Consider the following 21385-nt stretch of genomic DNA (forward strand, 5'->3'; position numbering starts at 1 on the left):
TGAGACTTCAGTCAAAATGAGTTACAAAAATCAACAACAATCCAAACTTTGTCAACAATAGTATCTTGGAAGTATAAACTAAGCCTAATTTGAACACATTTATAGTATCGAAAACTGATAACAATATCGACATCGATAAAGAATGTAAACATTGCGGACAACACTATATTTATTTTGAGTAGTAGGAACTCACTGCGAGCAAGAAGCAAAACATTACGAAGAACCAGTTGGTTATAGGAGCTCGAAGCGAACGCGCGTATCCTTACAACATTCAACACTTTCAAGAAATCAAAGCATTTATTATCAAAGTATTTTTCGAAGAACATTTTATAAAGTACAGTCGTCGAGAAAAGCGAAAAAATGTTTACAACAAAGAGATGCATGAAGCTCATGCAGGCGTACAGAAATGAGCTACGCCGGCAGATTAGCAAGACCACAAGTGTTACGAATTCCGATTCTATGTCACCGAGGCTGGACCAATCGAACACGAAATTACCAGAAGAAGCAGCAATGCCGAAGAAACTGCTGAAGTTGCAGAAATATCACAGGTCAGTGAACCTTTGCGCAACCGTTCGAAGTATGCACCTTACACAATCACACCATGTCAACGTTAATTCAATAAAAAACAAGTCGGTTTCCAGTACAAATAAGGTATAATTTAGAGGTATAATTTTTTTACGGAAATAATAATATATTCTCAAGGACTCAGTCGTTGGTGTGTTATGAGTTATGAGGAAGAATATTAATGTAATATTATGACAAAATAAAAACATATTTTAAAGACTACTTATCATAAATATTTATATGTAGTTATTATATTCAGTGCTATCGCCTATCAGTAAACAGAAAGTTAATGCAATTATCATGAATCTAGAAAAAACAATGAGTTATTATTGTTACTAGTAATTACTAGCAAACCCGTTTGGAAAAACGAACTACAATAGATGTATCTTAATTGTATAAGATAAACGTCACATTAAAGATACTATTAATGTTACCGAAGAAGTTAATGTGATTAAAGAATTCATACCAAACTAGTCAGAAGTACTTTTACTAAAATAGATTCTAAAAAATCCAACATGGCAACTACATTCACACACATCACGTACACAAACAAAATACACACACAAAGAAACACATCCACACAGGTGCAGGAATTCTAAGGATATTCTTTGTCTACCCTTAGATTCCTGTCGACCCTCACGCCCCAGGAAATGCCCCTGGCTGCCCGTGGACTGTCAGTCTCCAAAGATCAGTCCAGGGAGTTCATGGCCTGCTTCCCGGACATCGTGAGGGACCTCACGGAAACTGGCAAGCACCTGGACGTGCCAGAAGCCAGCAAATGGTTGGCCAAGGTACGTTCTGTGTACGTCAGTAGACAATGAGGTTGATTGTGAAACTTTAGTGATTAGGCTACTTAGGAATTTTCTGCCATTTTGAGGTCACAATATTTCAATTCATATTGTCAGACATCATGTAGAGACTGCGTGATATGCTTTTTAATATGTTTACATTAGGAAACGGCATTTGCCATTTTGTAGAGATGAACTACAATTTTGTATAACTTGTGCCCAGTTTCTAAGGTGACAGAAGATTATCTGTTTGATAGCGCGTTTAATTGGTTGACGTCAAAGTCAACAACAACACTGTTGATGAGATAAACTTCTGTCAAAAACAAATCGGGCATTGGTAACTTTTTGTAATTTTAACAGTGTTTGCCATTCTGTAGCATTAAATGAATTCTTAATATGTACTTGGAATTGAAAATTAGATCAAATGTAAATGCGTGGCCTGTAGTGATTAAATATTTGTTTTGATAGTAATTTCACTACAAATGCAAAAAGTATTATTTTACATGTTATCGATGTTGTATAATGTATTCTACGTATAATATTATGTTTTAATTTTGTATACGAAGTATCTAACTATGTACAACATTAAAATTCACATTTTTCAAGTCAGCGCAAAGTATTCCATACATTATTGATTACTTTACATAAAGTAACGGTTTTAACAGGTTATTCAGTTGTCTTGAGCCTTGTTTTCAAACAAGTAAAATATTTCTGAATATGTTGCTCCCCAACAAAACATTGTATAGGTAACCTTTTTGTACCTGTCTTTTTACTAGCTACTGTAGTGTCGTTGCTACTTTGATCTTTCTTTAGTTTGATATTTGCTTAAGTTACTTTTGACATTGCAACTTTTTATTTTATTGATTTTTTTTTTGTTACTTTTTTGTCTTTATCTAGTTTTTAGCTCTTTTTACTTCTCAAATATCTAAATGTCTTTGTATTTAAACTTGAATCTTCTACGTACCTGCCAAAATAATTGAAACATAATAATTTTATTATTTGTCGTTCCCAAGCTACCTACTATAAAAAAAGTATATAATATCCACAGCCGAACATATTATAACTTCCTCCTTTTTGAAAGTCGGTTAAAATGGGCTCTTGTGTTTCCTACATGATTATGTACTTGCCATATCCTGGCAACATTATTAAAAAACACTGATAGCAAAATGGTATATCCTCATAACATCCTGTCTGAAATTATTATAATTACTTTAACTCTATTATTTACTAGCATACAAATAGGTACAGTGCCGTGCACGTTTTTGCTAGCCTTCTTCCTTTCTTGTTTCCTTATTTTGTATAACGTACTTCGAACTTCCTAAATTGAAGATAAATACTTACATACTTAAAATACTGTTTCAGTAATATTTTTTTTCATTTTTATCTTGTAAAATTTGTCTCATAAATTGATAGAATGTTTTCCGTTTGTCAAGGCCATCAAATGATTAAATTACCAAGGCCAATTTTTATCAAATTATCATCACGTTACCAATTTTCTCAATACTAAAACAATAGATAGCGTAAATATTTCCTTTGTGGGTTATCGTGGACTGTAAACTTGATTTTTATTTGCGAGTTTTGCGACAAAAATTCACGACCAAAGCACGTGTTTCTTTCGCATAGAAACAAGCTACCGCGCCTACCTTTGAATAAAGAGTAGGTAAAGATAGTAATATGTACGAACGAGACAAAGAATGTTGAACAAAGAAAAATATTGGTCATATTTGTATAACACTTATCACGGAAAGGATACTTGATTCTAAAATTAAACGTAACACAGCACTTAATAATGTACAGTATTATCTCATATTGTATGACTTAAATGTTATGTTTGTAACACTTTTGTTTGTGATTGTACCGAAAAGTATCTAATTTTACGACACTTTATTATTTTTCTAATTTTATGGCATTTAATAGAAGTACCGAAATAATTATTATTGTAATTTGAAATCATTTCTTTGTGTTGTCATTGTTAAGGTGACGCCGCGTTTAAGTAAAAAACCGTATTGGATATGTTTTAGATTGCTTGTTTGCCAGCCTCTCATAGAAAACAAGCAATGGAACAGCAGGAACCGCAAAAAATGTAACGGGCGTAGCGACCAAATAGTTTTTGTCGCGTAATTTAAAAACCATAAATACATTTCATATAAGCTATGGGCAAATTAAAGTGTAGGTATGCTTGAACCAATTTATGTACAAATTTTGGAAGCTTAAATCACTTTTCTCTGTTGGCAAAATAGGAATCCCTTTTTTTTCAGAAGTCTTTTTGATTGATTATTCTGTGTTATAAAAGTTGACCAATCGTGTTAAGCTATAGCTTATGGGTAATTCAAAGACAAAGACACGATGAATACTGACAATGAACTATTCTTAATTTCTTAGCTTTAGTCATTGCTGAGAAAAATCGATATCGCTACAGCCAAATTATCAAGGCGTCGGCCGTCTGTTGATCTGACAACAAAGCAGACCTTGAGAATTTGCAATAGTCAATAACTTTTTGCTTATTTCTAACTTCTAAGTAGTTTTCCAGTCGAATTTAGACTACACTCTACTTGAATAAAACGTGCAGGAAAAAAACGTGGTCAACTAATGTAAGGCTTGAGACCTCTGGGGTAGTTTGGGGCATTTTTGAAATAATATTTAAAAGGAAAAAGTTCACTTAGATTACATACAACTTTAATAAGAAGATTTGCTACCTTTCCTTCGTAGTCGTTGCCTATCCTAAGTTATAAAATCGTCTATCGTCAACATCAGTCTCGTTAACAAAATTAACAACGCTTGTTACAGATGTTGCAATACAACGTGCCAAACGGAAAGAAGAATAGGGGCCTTGCCACTGTCCTCGCTTACAAAATGCTGGAGAAACCACAGAACCTGACGCCGGAGAGCGTGCACTTGGCCAACGTGATGGGGTGGTGTGTTGAAATGGTGAGTTTAACCTCCTTTTGGATTATGCGATCCTGGTTATCAATATACAGCTTTTTATTCAACAGCGTTATTTATTGTAATGCTTTGACGTTAGCCAATTAAAAGCGCAAGAGAGAAACTGTTAAATCTTCAGAAGATGTGTGTATACTGTGTGTATAACCATACTTGTACTAATATATGTATGTATTTATATTACTGTGGTATAACGAACAGGTAGTAGTGGCAATTGTCGCTCCTTATAAAGGGCCCCCGAGACGATCAAACGGTTTGATTAAAACCTTACGTGTTTGATGCAACCGTTTGATGTTGGTTTGAATGGTTTGTCAAACGACACTGCGCAGTTTCATTCAATACGCGCTGTCGAGTACACTGTACACGTCTTGTGATGTAGAAGATGCTCTAGAGTCTAGACTCTAGAGTCTAGATTCTAGAACGAGGATCGCGATTTTCTTATCTTATGTTTATAACGTTAATGTCCGTCAGAAGAGAAAAAAAAAGAAAACGACCAAATTAATGGTATGGCCTATCGACTAAGATAATATTGTTTTACCCACAAACATCTACGGAAAGTGCTAGAAAGTACAGCTTCTTTTTTTTCTTCTTTATAATCCAGCACTAAACTAAGCCGGTTTGATCAAACGCGTCGGAACACGATCAAACGGCGCGTCAAACACAACGAAAATATGAAATTACATCAAACAAGCTTCAAACACGTCAAATGTTTGACAAACCGTTCAAACTAGCTTTGTAAACGATCAAATCGGTTTGAGTCAAACCAAAATTTACGTGTTTTGGTTTGACTCAAACCGATTTGATCGTATAGAGCAGACAGAGCAATTGCACGTGCGTTGCTGATATTTCCAACTTACTTATATACGAATAATAAATAGTTTTTATTATTCGTAGTTACTTATATTTAAGACAAACATTTTACTTACATTTTTTTTAAACAACTTTTTTGCCTTTTTGCTCAAAACAATGGACAATCTTCTCGTCATCTACTAAAAATCTTGTTTTTTTTTTCTACCGCAAATGATGATGAGTGAAGACGATATAGATATACTTACTTACGTAAAAGATAAATTAAATTAATTTATGGTCTGTATTTTTATTTATGATATGTACAATGGTATTTCATGTTTAATTCAAAGTAAAGAATGTTTATGGTACAAAAACATGCAAGGAATTTAATTATTACATACTATGCACAAGATCCTATTTTCGCGATTATAATAATCACTAGTCGTCATAATAACCAATATTATTATGAATTAATGCGTAGTTTTTTAACTGATCTACAAACAATTTGGCAGTTACATTTTAACTGGAAAAAATTGGAAAATATAACTGCCTAACCGTACGGCGGCGTACAACCTTACGTTGCATTAGACCGGAATAAAAAGAACAGACGAATTGACTTACTTAGTTACTGGATACACAATGCTTACAATTTAACACTGACGACTAGACGAATAGATTGGTAAGCGAATGCCACCATACCTGTAGAGTGTAGACACTTACAACACTATAGAAGTATAGAGTCTTATACAGGGTGTAACAAAAACAAGTGATAATACTTTAGGGTGTGTTCGTGTTCCTTGTAGAGAGTTCACTGTAAAAGTGGCAGCGCTGAAAGACCAACATTTTTTTTCACTTTTGTATGGGGAAACTCGTGACGCTCAGGCCCTTGCCCATACAAAAGTGAAAAAAAAATTTCGTCTTTTAGCGCTGCTACTTTCACAGTGAACTCTCTATAAGGAACACGTACACACCCTAAAGTATTATCACTTATTTTTGTTACACCCTGTATACGAGGGTTCCAAGTACTACAATCCTTGGAAATTAGTTTACCATTAGGTAAGGCTTTATCATGCCAAACCCCAAAGTGACTACCTACAGCCTAGGTACTTCAATTTTAAACAACCTCCAAGCTCTTATAGTTACGTCATAATATTTTATCATGTACCATCGAAGAAATTAATTCATAGACAGATGGCGGACGTAATATGGTCAAGTTATGTATAATTAAATCCAGTGATTGTGACTTACAATCCGACCAAATGACGTAGGCTAATGCCTATGAATTTCTTCGATGGCTACCTATAATAGTTTGTTTTGTAATTCTAGAGAGAATAACGTCATTTCTTCCAGTTCCACGCCCACCAGCTCATCATCCGTGACCTAATGGACGACCGCGAGATGCGGCGCGGGGTGCCCTGCTGGCATCGCCATTCGGACGTCGGATTAACGGGCATCAACGATGGCGCCTGGATCCTCTCAGCACTGTTCTCAACCCTCAAGAAGAACTTCGCACACCAGCCGTATTATAAACACGCGGTTGAGATGTTCAATGAGGTAAGGTTTTTTTTCGCCTTTAAGGGACTTATCAGACAGAGAGCGCTCAGTTCGTACTTTATGGGGCATTCCGACCGCGTCAGAATTGCTCCGGTGTGACTGACCGCTTGAACGCGTGACCACTCTCTGTCTGATAGGTCCCTAAGCGCATTTCTTTGACTAATTAATTGATCACTAGCTGACTAGAATTTGCAGTGAACTTAATTTCTCAGCGCGAAATTCGAGGCGGACGCCTAAAAAACTGATAAGTAGTTATTGTTGTTGCGCATTATACATGTATACATTCTTGCTAGTCTAAAACTGGTAGTCTAAAACTGGCCTTCAGCCTATGTTTTTGCTAAATAAAAACTACAGTCGTACCACATAAAATTCCGTTCAGTAATTTTACGTAGGGTCTTCGTTAATTAAGTTGCAATAATTAACTTAATATGTAGAGACTGAAGTCCAAAATCTCGTGTACTATCTTATATTTCTCTATGTCTCGTATAATTCTGTCTCATGAAGGTATAATACTCAATGGTTCTGTCTACTCTGGTCTCGTTCTTCAAAAATTACTGACAGTGACAGTTCAAAACTTTTTTTAATTTCCAGATGCTGCTAAAGTGCTCCACTGGTCATTACCTGGAGAAGCTGATGAAGAAAGCCGACAAGCCTGATCTCTCGCAATTCACGATGGATAAATATGAGGCCATCACCAAGTACAAGACCTCCTACTACACCTTCCAAATGCCCGTCAGCCTGGCGCTGCTGATGACTGGTGTGGACGACCCAGAGACACACAGACAAGCGAAGACCATACTGCTCGAGATGGGAGAGTTTTACCAGATACAGGTATGTTTAGAATTGAGATTGAAAATGCAAAGCTTATTAATCCCAAAGTGATGGAATACTAGATATTTCACGCGGACAAGCCGCGGCAAAAAGATAGTTTATGATGCTATACTTAGGGCATACCTTACCGGGATGCCACGGCAAGTGGCCAGTGACGTTACCACGGCTGGCGTCTCTACGTCGCCGTCGCCAGCGTAGCCAGAGTCGACCGCTCCGCATGCGACGACTGTTGACGTTGCCAGTTGCTTGCACGTCTTTGTATGCTCCGTCATTCAATCTGTCGCTGATTTTAGTGATATCCTCAGATAATTGAACATTTTTATAGTTATCTTATTAAATCTTCATAGAATTTAAGAAAAACACCGCTTTGCGGCGACATGTAGAGACGCCAGACGTTGCCATGGTAACTTCACTGGCCGCGTCGCTGTGGCATCCCGGTGAGGTATGGTTCTAGGTGATGATTGCTAACTATGGAAAACTAGGTACTTCCTAAACTCCAATAGTTAGATTAACGGACATTGCTGAGAAGTGAGAATCATTAGCGTATTGATTTTATTACAATGCGTTTTCAAATCATTCCGAAATCGTAGATTTATATTGCTATAAATGTTATCAGTGCAGACACGTATTGTATATGACCAAATTATAGCACTGATAACATAATATTATCTATTGTAACACATATTGTACTTATTTTATGTATCATCATATTATTATAGCAATATCAACCGATAGATAAATTTGTTTTTCGTAGTAATTCAAGTACTTACCTTTTTTTATCTTACGTATTTACGTACTGTAAATAACCTAGTACATAACCTACCTAGACCTACTTAAGTATTACCAGAGACCAGCCTTTATTACTCTATGGTATTATTGAGCTTTCTACTCCAGAGAGATTAGCTTTTATCCAGAAGAGCGAGAAAATTTAGAGAGAAAGAGAGAACCACTGATATAGAGCTGTGAAATATAATAGATTTGAAAATAGAGTAGGTACATGAACGTCAGTTTTTCAATAACTACCGACGTCATCATGGTTTTTCGGGATTTTGCATACTTAATTTTTATTAGTATCACTTTTGATACCCCTCCTTACTTAACTTCAGTGCCCATATTTTTTACGTTGTTTAAAATTGGAATTCTTTTTTTTCCAGGACGATTTCCTCGATTGCTTCGGAGAACCAGCTGTCATAGGCAAAATCGGCACAGACATCCAAGACGGCAAATGTACTTGGCTGGCTGTGGTCGCTCTGCAGAGGGCGTCTAAAGCTCAGAAGCAGCTTATGGAAGACTGCTACGGCTCAAATTCTGAAGACGCTGAGAAAATCAAGCTGCTATACGAAGAGTTACAACTGCCCCACACATACTCCGTATATGAGGACGCTACGTACGATTTACTTAGGACGCAAATACAACAAGTCACTAGGGGCCTACCACACGACTTATTCTTCAAAATCCTCGACAATATTTTCAGGCGAGGAGTGTAAATTTTAAATGTAGAATTAAGTTTTTTTTTTATGTTTAACATAATACACTGAAATGAATAATAGAAGTCCGTCCAACGAATAACATCAGCCCAATCCTCGGTTCGATGAACGCGCTGACCACTGACTAATTCAAATAAGCGTGAACCGAAAATCGAAATCACAAATTGGGGTCATGCTCTATATTATCATCATAGAAAGACCATCGAATTTATAGAACTTTTTAATGGAATTTGAAAAAGCTAGTTTGTAAAGAATAGCAACATTTTCAAATAATGTAGAGTTTCCTTGAAAGTTCAAATTTTCCAATTGTAGAGCTAAGTAGCTCTACAATGCTTTTAGCGAGCTTTTTAAATATGGTCTAGACTCTAGCTTTTTCGTAATGTGGTAGCTTAAATAAAATAACTAAGTAAATGATGATTCTCTTTTAGAATTAAATCGATCAATCACCGAAACATTAAAATTACGTGCATGCTTAAGTAATTAAGTTATTAAATAATATGTGGCATTTTAATTTATGCATTTTAACCTTAGATTTTTTGTTACTTAAAAAAAATACCTATCATAATTATATAAATTATGATAGATATTTTTTTAAAAGTAATATTATGAATTTCCAGTTACAAATATCAGAGAGGTCTTATGGCTACTTCTTCTATCTTTTGTTATCGATAATAATTATATTTGAATTGTTACTTTGATAGTTAATGGAGGAATGCAAAAAGTGGTGTATAATAATATTATCTCGAAATCCATAGGTATCATATATTAAACACTTAGGTTAAGGATTTATTATTAACGATTATTGATTATTATTAAGTAGTCCTTGGTAGAAACAAAATGAAATAAAAAATTAAGAAAGCAAAAAACGTAAGTACAGTTTTTTTTACTTATATTGACTTAAAATCGACTGACGACCTGGGCCCCGATTCTCATACCGTACTTTTATTAGGCCATTGACTGACGTCAGGACTTTTAGTATGTTTTGTCCCTAATCACCCTGAATAAGTTCCAGCAGAAATCGCTTAGGTTCTCGCTCACGCACTCTATACCCTCGTTTGAGTCTTGAAATAAATTAGAGAGAAAAACATTTAAACAACATTAGCAGCCTTATTATTATGGGGATAATAAAATTTATTAAAATTATGGAGAAACATCCAAAAAATAGTGGTACCGCGCTATTCCTGAGTGAGGAAGTCGATCCATCTTTGCTCTCGAGGATTGTAGCCTAAGGGCCTGTTTCACCACTTTCTGATAAAATGCCTAATAGGCTATTCACAACTTTTTTGACAGATTCTCCATACTTGATCTGTCAAGTTAATTGGTGGATAGCCTTATCAGGAAGGGGTGAAACAGACCCTAATAGTAATAAGGGCGAGCGAAGCGAGCCCTAATATTTCCCACAATCATAACATTTTGTAAAGATTGTGCGATATATTATAACTATAAACACGGAAAAACTATCATACCTATTGATATTTTGTGCTTTAACATAGTAATTTTTAGGGTTCCGTACCCAAAGGGTAAAAACGGGACCCTATTACTAAGACTTCGATGTCTGTCTGTCCGTCTGTCTATCTGTCCGTCTGTCTGTCAGCAGGCTGTAGTTCAAGAACCGCTAACAGTTCGTCAAGGCTCTATATTGTGAATGTGTCAATGATGTCAAAAGGCGCTGCTGGTAAAGGAGAACTGTCAAACACATGTCAAAAATGACGTTTTTGTATGATAAAAGCGTTTAGTTCCTTTTCTCGCCACGTTCATATAAAGCCTGTAACGCTCTCTCCACTAGTCTATCTCAAATTCTCAATGGTTTTGCCGGGAATTAAATGTGAAAGAGTGATGTTGATTTTGTATTATTTTTTTAAAATTGTGTTATCTGGGTTTTAATGTGTTATATTATAAATAATAATAAAATAAATAAAAATAAAATCATTTATTTCAGGCTTCTGCGACCCATAACATTACAATTCAAATTTTTGAAAATTTCGTTACATTATCAGTATAGCTAAGTCATTACATTAAAATTACAATTCATTTAAAATATATGATTTCACAATAAAAATAAATAAAAAAAATACAATTTAAAATAAAAATAAGTAAATCAAAATCACAGTTAATCAGTCATATCTTTGTAAGTCTTGTATAAATAAATTTAAAATCATTGTATGCAATAAATTACTATTTAAAGTTAAATTGAAAATTAAAAACTTAGGAACTAAAAGACATTTAGCAATAAAAATTAAATTAAAATTGTAAAGTTAAAATCATGTAAGTATACTTAAATAAAATAATGCAATAAAAAAAATTTGTCAAAGTAGATAAAACAAAATTAATCAAAATGGCACTTAATCATATCCTTTGTTGTATGTAATAAATTTATATTAAAAATTAAATTAAAACCTTATGAACTAAACGTTATTATATTATTTCATTTTATTTAAACTGTGGCCTAATGTATTATGTTATGCCCTGCGCGTAACATGCATACTTTTTTTTTTTTTTTTTTTTTTTTTTATGAAATAAGGGGGCAAACGAGCAAACGGGTCACCTGATGGAAAGCAACTTCCGTCGCCCATGGACACTCGCAGCATCAGAAGAGCTGCAGGTGCGTTGCCGGCCTTCTAAGGGGTAATAGGGGAGGGTAGGGAAGGGAATAGGGGAGGGTACGGAAGGAAATAGGGGAGGGTAGGGAAAGGAAAAGGGTAGGGGATTGGGCCTCCGGTAAACTCACTTACTCGGCGAAACACAGCGGAAGCGCTGTTTCACGCCGGTCTTCTGTGAGGACGTGGTATCTCTCCGGTCGAGCCGGCCCATTCGTGCCGAAGCATGGCTCTCCCACGTCAGAATGCTGCAGCAGTGGTGAACAAGGGGCAGTCTACTCGTGATGCTATTATCGCCAGGACGGTGTTGGAGCTGTCCCGCACGCGGCGCACCAGCGACGCGCACCTCTTGCGAATAGTCGCCTGAAAGCCGTCGGTGCGCGCTGCGGCGAACATTCCGGAGGCGCTGCAGTAGCGGGGCAGCCCCAGCATCGTTCGGAATGCATTATTGTATTGGACAGTGAGGGCGTTGTATAACCTTTTTTGTAATATTTGGGCTACAGGGCGCACGTATACAGTGAGGTGCAGAAAGCTCTGAAGAGTGTTAATTTCACCTCAACTGAGCACCTCGCAAACCTGCGAGCCAACATATTAGCTCTTTTGGACAACGCCCTCCTCTCCCGCTCGATGTCCTTATCGTCTCTGAGGTCGACGGTGAGTATATGCCCCAGGTAGTTGAACTCCTCGACTCTACCCCTGTATAGCAATATGACATAGGTATCCCTACAGTAGTGAAACGAATGTACTTGCGCAGAGCAATGGAGGGGTACCAGCGGGGAAGCGGGCGGCGCGGGCCCGCGTACACAAACTCGCGTAGTTTGTATACCTGCGCGCACGGGGGTGACGTTGGCGCGTTGTCTACGAATTTTGTGTTGTAAAACGACTACTTATCTTATAAACAATGGGATATTATAATAAATGTTCAGTGTACGGATGTAAATCTGATTCAAAAAACAAAAAGGATTTAAATTTTCATAAATATCGGCTCACAGTTTATACTAATATTGTGTTGGCCTTGGCGGTATTTATTTGCATCTCTGTTTTATTGTTTACGTTGTAAGAAGTGTAACAAGGAGAGAAACAATATAGAATAATTAACCTAGCTAGGTACACACACCAAGTGTAACATTTTGTCCTTTGGACCGCCCTTACCGCGCACGTAATAAGAGTATTGAACAGGGATGTTAGACGGCCACTTGGAAATCCTTGTATCGAGCTGGCTGAAAACTGGTATCGGAGACAGAAAACTGGTACGCTTGTGCTCCGCTCCGGCGCTGAACACTAATGACAAACTGTGTCGGAAGTCGCATCCCAGTGAAAAAAAAAAATAATTTCGTATACTTACTGTTAATAGAGGGCAGTAATCATCGAACGCACAGAAGAAATATCATTTTGAACTGCATTATCTTTTTGATATTATACTGTATAATTCGAGTATAAAATGTAAAGTATATTGAAAAAAATAGATATAAATGATTCATAACGAAGTTTTTTATAAGAAACGAGGGTTCGTTTGCTTAACCAAACAATGGAAAAGAAGTCCGAAGTAAACAAATTGAGATTTCGGAAAAACATTTTTACACACAACACACAGTTTATCGGGACTGCTTGCTATAAAAAAGTTTTATATTATAAAGGAAATCTGATTGGAATGTTTTTTACATGCGTCTTTGAAATTTGCCGGTTATTCTATGGTCGGTGTATTTTGGTCGGTCAAGGGCCAATCTTGGTATTTTTGCGTACAAGGACCGAGTAGTCTTGTTACTTGGTACGTGGAACCAAAACCTGGTATGTGTACCAAGAAATTGGTACGTCTGACATCCCTGGTTTTGAAGTGCTTCTCTTATACCTGACGTGTGATTAATTATTGGATATTTTATATATTCGAAATTTCGAATGCGTCTTCATTATTAATCCTTCGATCGTGATTCGTGGATCCTTGGAAATCTATTGTTATTCTATTGTGTCTCGCTCACCGGTAAGCTTATGGGGCTTGATGGGTTAAATGATAACATTTGCATTACAAGCACAATATTTTATTTCCCGTTCCGTGGCAACCCTGGCATATCTGCTCGGTACCTACATCGGTGGCGGCATCGTGCGACATCAAAGGCGTTTCGTTACTGTAGGGACTAATATTGCTATACTGTGACTCTACTGAGAGCGATTCCGTTCAGGAGAATTTCGGGTACCTGTTTTGGGGTTCTACCACCGGCGGCATAAAAGGCCATGTATTGAGACTTATTAACATTATATTTAAGTATTGTATTTAAGTATTGGTATATTATATTTAAGTATTGGTAGGATATAATTAACTATTAGATATTCGTTATCGTGCACAAGTGTAGGAAAGTGATGCAATATCCAAAAACGTGCTTTTTTGTGTTCCCTCCAGAACTCCATCGAAAGTTTTAATAAAGCGTCTACCACTTTACTGAATCGACCGACTTGATTTTTGACTGTAATAACTTTTACTTAGACTTTGACTAGACTTTCGACCTGACAATATAGAAAAAGATGCTGAAAATCATAGAATGCTGAGAATAGTATTATAGAAAATTGTTTTCCCGCCATAATATACTCGACATTGGCCATGGTTAAATAGCCGAAGTGCCATAGTAAGAAAAAAAACCATTGTCACATTTCTGTCACTGTCAGTGTCAATGTCATGTAGCTATCAGCTTTACCTAGGCGCCAGCCGCCAGCTTAAATCGCAAGTCGCTTCGTGAAATTCAACTTTTACTTTTGAGAAATTCTACCATGTAAACGTAGCGCACATAATTTAGTAGCGATTGGCATACTTAAATACTCGCCTTTAAAATTTAGTGCATCAGCATACAGTTTATTGGCAACTTTCTAAAATATTTGTGAAGAGACATCGAGTTGTGTTTGTACAAAGTATTCATCTCAAAATAGAAGATTATAAAAAAAGCAATAGATTTGTAAACATCAAAATGAATCCTGTATCCGTGTTGAGACTACTTAGCAGAAAAAGTGGAATAAGTGCCATGGGGATTGCAAGACGGTAAGAATTTTGTAATTTGTTGAACTTGTACCTAAGTTATATATAGGTACACATTAAATTTTAGTATACATAATTATCCCCAAAATAAACCATTAGTTTCAGTAGAACAACTTTGAAATGTCTTGAATTAATAAATACCTTGCCTACAACTTCTTTCGCGCAGAAATTTGTTTATCGCGTGAATGGTTTTTTCCATAAATCAAAGTACCTATCTTCGTAAATCGTACTACATTTTATCTATATGTTTCTGTCATTATTTTTATTAAATAAAACATTTATTGAGAAAAAAGAATGATTGATGAAAAAGATGGAAAGATAGACTGTTTGTTTACCTAATTTATTGTATACAAATGAAATTGAAATGAAGGGTCATACATCTACTTACCAAGTTTCAATAGTATGGCTCTTATAGTTTCGGAGAAAAGTGGCTGAGACATACGGACGGACAGACAGACAGACATGACGAATCTATAAGGGTTCCGTTTTTTGCCATTTGGCTACGGAACCCTAAAAATTGTTTATTCAAAAACAATCAAAGTGGTGTAGAGGTTTATGGATTTATTACATAGATAGTTTTATCCTCTAAATAACATGTTAATTACATTCTTCCCACCAAAACCTACAGTTACCCAGTTGACCTGATAGAATGCAGATTTTTGATTTGGTAATTTAGACATCTAGGTCTAGACATGTATTGGACATTGCCTGGAATGTCAATCTACAGGAATAATACATTATTCACATAAGCACTATCCCGCAAACTGGGAAGCTAAGTATCTGCACACCAAAATTTTATCTACATTGGTTCAGTTCAACAGACTAAGGGTAAATATGTAAAAAATACACTTTTATAGTGGATAGTAAGTATAATGCAATATTTTCTCAAATCTGTATCATCAGGCTTATAATTTACATGCAGATTTCAATATTGAATGTAAATTTTGTTATATCGCTGGCCCTGGGCAATAAAGCGTTAAACACCACTTACCCTTTTGCCCTTTAGCCCTTTTGAATGTTATTTGATTTTTGGCTTCTTCAGAGAAGAAGCCAAAAAACAAATCAACAAGAACTCAGGTTCATTTTTATTGAATGGAAAATTCTCTTACGACTAAAACTGTATTCTTGCATTACTGTATGAAACATAACTAAAAAAACCGATGAATATTAACTTATTGGACATTAACAGCTAAACTTTCGCTGGAAGATTTCCCAGAAGAAGGGAGTAATCTTGAAATCTAAAGCAAAAATATGTCTTATTATGTTCTTACAGTCGTAAATCTCAAGCGGTTTGGTTTTTTTATAAAGCCATTTAACAATGTTGCAATTGAAACAATATCGCTTATTACTTGTATTATACATTTTTTCAATAATTTCTCTTTTTAGTTATCTACAAGATAAGACTTTATGGGTAAATAACAACTATGAATGTTAACTATTCACATTATGTTACTGTAAGCGAAATTGTGGTAAATTTGCTTGATGTTATTTAAGCAATGTTGCAATTTCCAAACTTTTATCTTTAATCGATTCCTTGCCATATCTAATTTTGCTAACTTCTAACTGTGGCGTGCCCAATGCCATACGATTAGATGACACGCATCTGTGTCTTCAGCCATGCGGAAAAGAAAACAGTATTTTGTCAATATTTTTTTACATGTTCAATACTTTAAGTTTACATTCGAAATCTGACGTGTACGTTGATTAGAAGTAGCAAAATAAGTGTATTTCTGGAAATGGACCGTATGTGACTTTTTAACCGATTCGTTGCGGATGGCACGTTTCAGTGCCATCACTATTTTTTGCGTGTGGCATTGAGATAAATGTGCTAAGTATACTACAAACTAATACTTTTTGATCTAATTTAATACCTCAGTCCTCATAAGCAAATCATTAGAAAATGCAAAATAAGTTCAAAAGGTTTAGCACAACTGTATTTAATGGCTGCTAAGAGCCACTAAATGCTAGAATGCATCAAACAAATGACAATATAATATATATTATTAAAATTTTAATAATATAAAAACTTACTTTCTTGCATAAATGGAGGCTTCAGGACCAGGAAAATGATTTGAAATCAAATGTGTATTCTATGGAGAAATATTAGCCAGATGATAGAAGTAGGTGAGTTACAAGGACTGTATTAAATTATAAGGGAAAAAAATAAGTAATTGCTCTTAACTAGTAAAATATTAGTTACGCAGATCAGCCACTCATGTCATCAATAATAATTATTGTGGTTAGAACAAAAAAATAGGTAACTCTTATTGCCCATAGGCTAAAGTCTAAACATTACGATATAACAAGCAACATCTAGTCAATTACAGTGCCAGTGTAAAGGAAGTAGGGGCAGAAATAGAGCTATAGGTATTGCTTATGATCTGTTAACCTATATACATGTGGTTCATCTCTGTTAAAAATCTTTTGTGGTATATTTTACATAATGTATACAACTGTATACATAATATTATGATGATTATCATCAATGAATGAACACAAAGATTCAGATCTTGAATATTTTGAATGCAAATCAACTTTGTTATTGTTGTGTTATTAATAGTACAATTTATATAAATTATGAAGATTACCATAATATTAACATGTGAATGTACCATTGTAAATGTTTTGACGATCGAATAATTTTACAAAGTACAAACGTCTTGTGTGTAAAGCGGGCTCCAGACTTGCGGCGCGAAAGCCCGCGTATGCCGCGAACCGCGAGTGTGGAGTGTTTCGCGACTTCGCGTTCACGCTTCGCGGCTTTCCCCGTCCGGTGTCAATTTTTTGGCCCGCGATAAAGGGCTCGCGAAGCGCGAACGCGAACATCATCAACACTCGCTTTTATTCGCAGTCGCACACAATGTCAGAGCAGCAGCAACAGTGACTTCAAAGTCCATTTATTGCGCGAACATAAATGCGAAGATTGCTAGTGTAGAGGGCCGTTATGGGCATTGTCCAAAAAAATCACATGTACTTTTTATATTTTTTTTCGTTAAAATAGAGTATTTTAAGAATATAAATTAAATAATTTTGAAATTCATTGGCTAGTTTTTTCTCAATAAATTTTTAAAGTTTCGCTCTGACGTCATCATCGGCCGCTAATTGACCTCTGCATATGTTTTAAATTTCCTTTCAATCTTATTTATAATGGCTGTTTCGTCAAATGCAAGTTCTCATTATGTGAAAGCTGATACGAGAAGCTTACCAAAAGTTCGAAACGTAATGTTGGTCGAATTTATTGCTAATTTAACGCCATTGAAGGTCAAACAAAGGTTAAACGTATTTGTTCAAAAATATAAGTAACTAGTGGGTATTTTTTTCGTTTATATACAGAAAAACGATCACTGACCTTATTCCTCGAAATGTTTTTGTAATGAGCAAAATTAAAAAAAAATGGACAATCCCCATTGTTCGCGTCGTGTTCACGGCGTGTAGCACCCGTGAATCGCGACCGCAATTCGCGCAGCGAATGTGATGAGGGCTCAAAATATATTTTCATATTTTCGTCATCAATTTTGATACTTAAATCAGATTGAAAAAATATCGCATCCTTTTCCGGGCTCTACACTCGCGGCCCGAATTGCGGCCGCGATTCGCGCCGTGAACACGATTCGAACAAATACGAAGCCGCGAAGCGCAATTTATACGAAGCCGCGAAACCCTCCACACTTGCGATTCGCAGCCTTCGCGGGCTTTCGCGCCGCGAATGTGGAGCCGGCTTTATATTCTGTTTATGAAATAAACCATTTTTAGCAGAGCAAGTGGAGGAATCTCGTCTTCTTTGTGCCGGACATTTTTGACAGCTGCCAGACCCTTAAACTTTCTTAGACTTTGAGGGCGTCTAGCAGTGGGAAGCAAATGTCAAAAAAGTCTGGCACTGGAAAACGAGATTCCTCCACTTACCGCGAAGAATATAAGCTATGAAATTGAGCTTTACTCTTTCTGGAAGGTCAGGTAGACCTTCAGAACTGGATACCTCCTAAGACCTAAAGTAACCGCGACCGAAAATCCATAGTTGCTGGTCGTTCTTACCCCAGTAAAGGCCACAAACAGGTAAACTTTTAGCTTTACGAAACGGAGAAAGGTCTGGCTATCGCAGGCTCTTGGTCCATAACAGACAGGCAGACTTTCAGACAGACAGACACACTTTCGGATTTATAATAACTAGTATGCATATAACCTCTTATATGTTAGAAAGAACATAAATATTATCAAAAAGAAAAGTCTCCTGAGAGAAGTAAAAATAACACCACCTCGGTGTTAATAGTAGTAGTAGAGAAAAAAGAAAATTAGTAGTAAAGCTTAAAAATATTACTAAGGTGAGGTAAGGCCGCTAAGTGCCACTTCAGACATACTAGGAACCGCGCGATTGAGAAAGATGCGTTTCGGCAGACAAGCAGTATGTACACACAAATTATTACAGCTCGTCTTCAAATTATGCAACTCCAATATTCGATTTTAATGATTCGATTCAAAAGCTTTCCTTTTTTACTGAGCTGACATGTTGGTTTAATTTTTCCACAAGTCTGTGCTTCTGTGTTCTGTGTCTTCACCAGCAATAATTTTGGGTAAGTTCCATAATAATAAATGGATCGTAACTCAATGAAATCGTTTAAATAGTTCATAAATTATAAATAAATGTATTTTAAGACCGGGCTGCCAAAAATATCAAAACGCGCTAGCCCCGCCTACACACCCCGCTATCCTCCAATCGTGATATAATGATTCCACGACTCGTGCCCCCGAGCAATGTGCTTGACGCTGCAGATAATAGTGAACAATATCGCGTAACAACAACAACGGCTCCCGCATTATAGCACGGAAGTAAAGGCCGTAAGTCCCACAACTGTTTTTGATGATTACTTAAAAATTAACTACATTAAGTACCTACTAATATTTCCTTTAACCATTATTTTATAAAGTGTGTGATTGTAGTAGTGCAAATTATTTAATGATAGTAACTCAATAAGTGTAACAGATATTTGTTGAAAAGCCCAGAAAGATTCATAATTTCGAAAAATATAACTATCGAGTTAAAATAAGTGTATCGTTTTTTCCGTTAGGCAAATATCAGATAAATATATTATAATGATTTAATAAATCTTAATCTGAAGTAGCCCTAACATCGGAATGCTAAAATTATAATGTTTTATTTTATTGTAATGAAGTCGACATGGATATAAATTGATTACAGCAATTAATCTATTGCTCAGATATAGTCAAGTGATGCATCTGTATTGATCAGTGCATACGACGCGTTGCTAAAAGTCAGTGGTTTAGTTTTTTTTATTCAAAGTCATATTTTATAATATTAATTGGTAAGTTATAATATTTTTTTAAATGAAATAAGGGGGCAAACGAGCAAACGGGTCACCAGATAGAAAGCAACTTCCGTCGCCCATGGATACTCGCAGCATCAGTAGAGCTGCAGGTGCGTTGCCGGCCTTTTAAGAAGGAATAGGATAATAGGGTAGGGTAGGGGAGGGCCTCCGGTAAACTCACTCACTCGGCGAAACACAGCGCAAGCGCTGTTTCGCGCCGGCTTTCTGTGAGAACGTGGTATTTCTCCGGTCGAGCCGGCCCATTCGTGCCGAAGCATGGCTCTCCCACGTATAAAATTAAGTATGGATACAATTGAGTATTTTTTTGGTCATATACCTAGTCAAGTGCCTACCTAGTACCTAGTAGCCTAGTAAGTACAAAATATTAAATACACTAAACTGTGCAGTGTACACACTGTCCAACATAAGTCGCGGACACGACCTTGAGCGTTCGGACTTCCGAACAGAATCTGACTGGATGTTTTTGCATCCGCGAACGTCCGGCTGACGGATGTGGCTTAACAATCTCCCAATCCCCTACCCCTACCCTATTCCCTTCCCTACCCTCAACTATTCCCTTCCCTTCCCTTCCCTACCCTCCTCTATTACCCTATTCCCTCTTAAAAGGTCGGCAACGCACTTGCAGCTCTTCTGATGCTGCGAGTGTCCATGGGCGATGGAAGTTGCTTTCCATCAGGTGACCCGTTTGCTCGTTTGCCCCCTTATTTCATAAAAAAATAATACTTTAATAATATTCACTACACGTTAGAAAGGGGAAGTACAGTCTGGATACGGACAGACAGACAGACGGACAGGCTGAAATATCTTTGTTATCGGATCCCGTTTTTACCCTTTGGGTGAGGAAACAGGGGAAAATTGTCCATCTTTGTTATTATACTATGCAGTATGCTGACACGGACAAAGTCGCGGGCAGCATTTTGGTCATTCAGCGCTGCTATGGGTGTGTACGTGTTTTTTGAACTCTGTACAAAAAACACGTACACACCCTAAAGTATTATCACTTATTTTTGTTACACACTGTATATTTTTCATTTTGAGGAAGCTTAAAACATCATGCTGAACTATGTCAGTAACAAACAAATTATTGTGTCTGGAATCTAGATTAAGGTCATCTAATAAGGTCAGGATCCTGTTCTCTGGATCCCCTTTCCCCTACTATTTACTACAAGAAATACCTCGTTTATTTAAATATAGAATTAATAAATTCAGGTTAATAAAAGGAACAAACTTGTGTTATGATAAAATGAGGTCGTTATTATGGAGTTCTTAGTTCATACTTAGAAGCTATTTTTGCGCTGTGGTGTGCCTGTGGCCTATATCTAAGGGCGACCACACATTTGCGATCGTTCCGAATTCCGAAATCCCATCCATCGCAAAAAGAGTGGCCACCCTAAATCCTATTGTACGTTTACAGCTTATTTAATTTATCTCCTCATGCAGATATCTAATTCAAATGTTAAATTTTGTACAT

At 36.3% G+C, this 21385-nt stretch overlaps 1 protein-coding gene across 1 annotated transcript in view; it reads left to right on the top strand.

Moving 5' to 3' along the window:
- Window positions 1-207: 207 nt before the first annotated feature.
- LOC121737023 overlaps window positions 208-21385 on the top strand; it is a 29800-nt gene continuing 8622 nt past the window's right edge. Inside the window, exons 1-6 of the mRNA XM_042128545.1 lie at window positions 208-548; window positions 1187-1355; window positions 4140-4280; window positions 6432-6635; window positions 7227-7466; window positions 8621-8909. Coding sequence (XP_041984479.1) covers window positions 361-548; window positions 1187-1355; window positions 4140-4280; window positions 6432-6635; window positions 7227-7466; window positions 8621-8909 — 1231 coding nt within the window. The 5' untranslated portion in view covers window positions 208-360. The remainder of the gene's footprint in view (window positions 549-1186; window positions 1356-4139; window positions 4281-6431; window positions 6636-7226; window positions 7467-8620; window positions 8910-21385) is intronic.

The sequence above is a fragment of the Aricia agestis genome, chromosome 20 (genome assembly GCF_905147365.1).
Source record: "Aricia agestis chromosome 20, ilAriAges1.1, whole genome shotgun sequence".
NCBI classification, from domain to species: domain Eukaryota; kingdom Metazoa; phylum Arthropoda; class Insecta; order Lepidoptera; family Lycaenidae; genus Aricia; species Aricia agestis.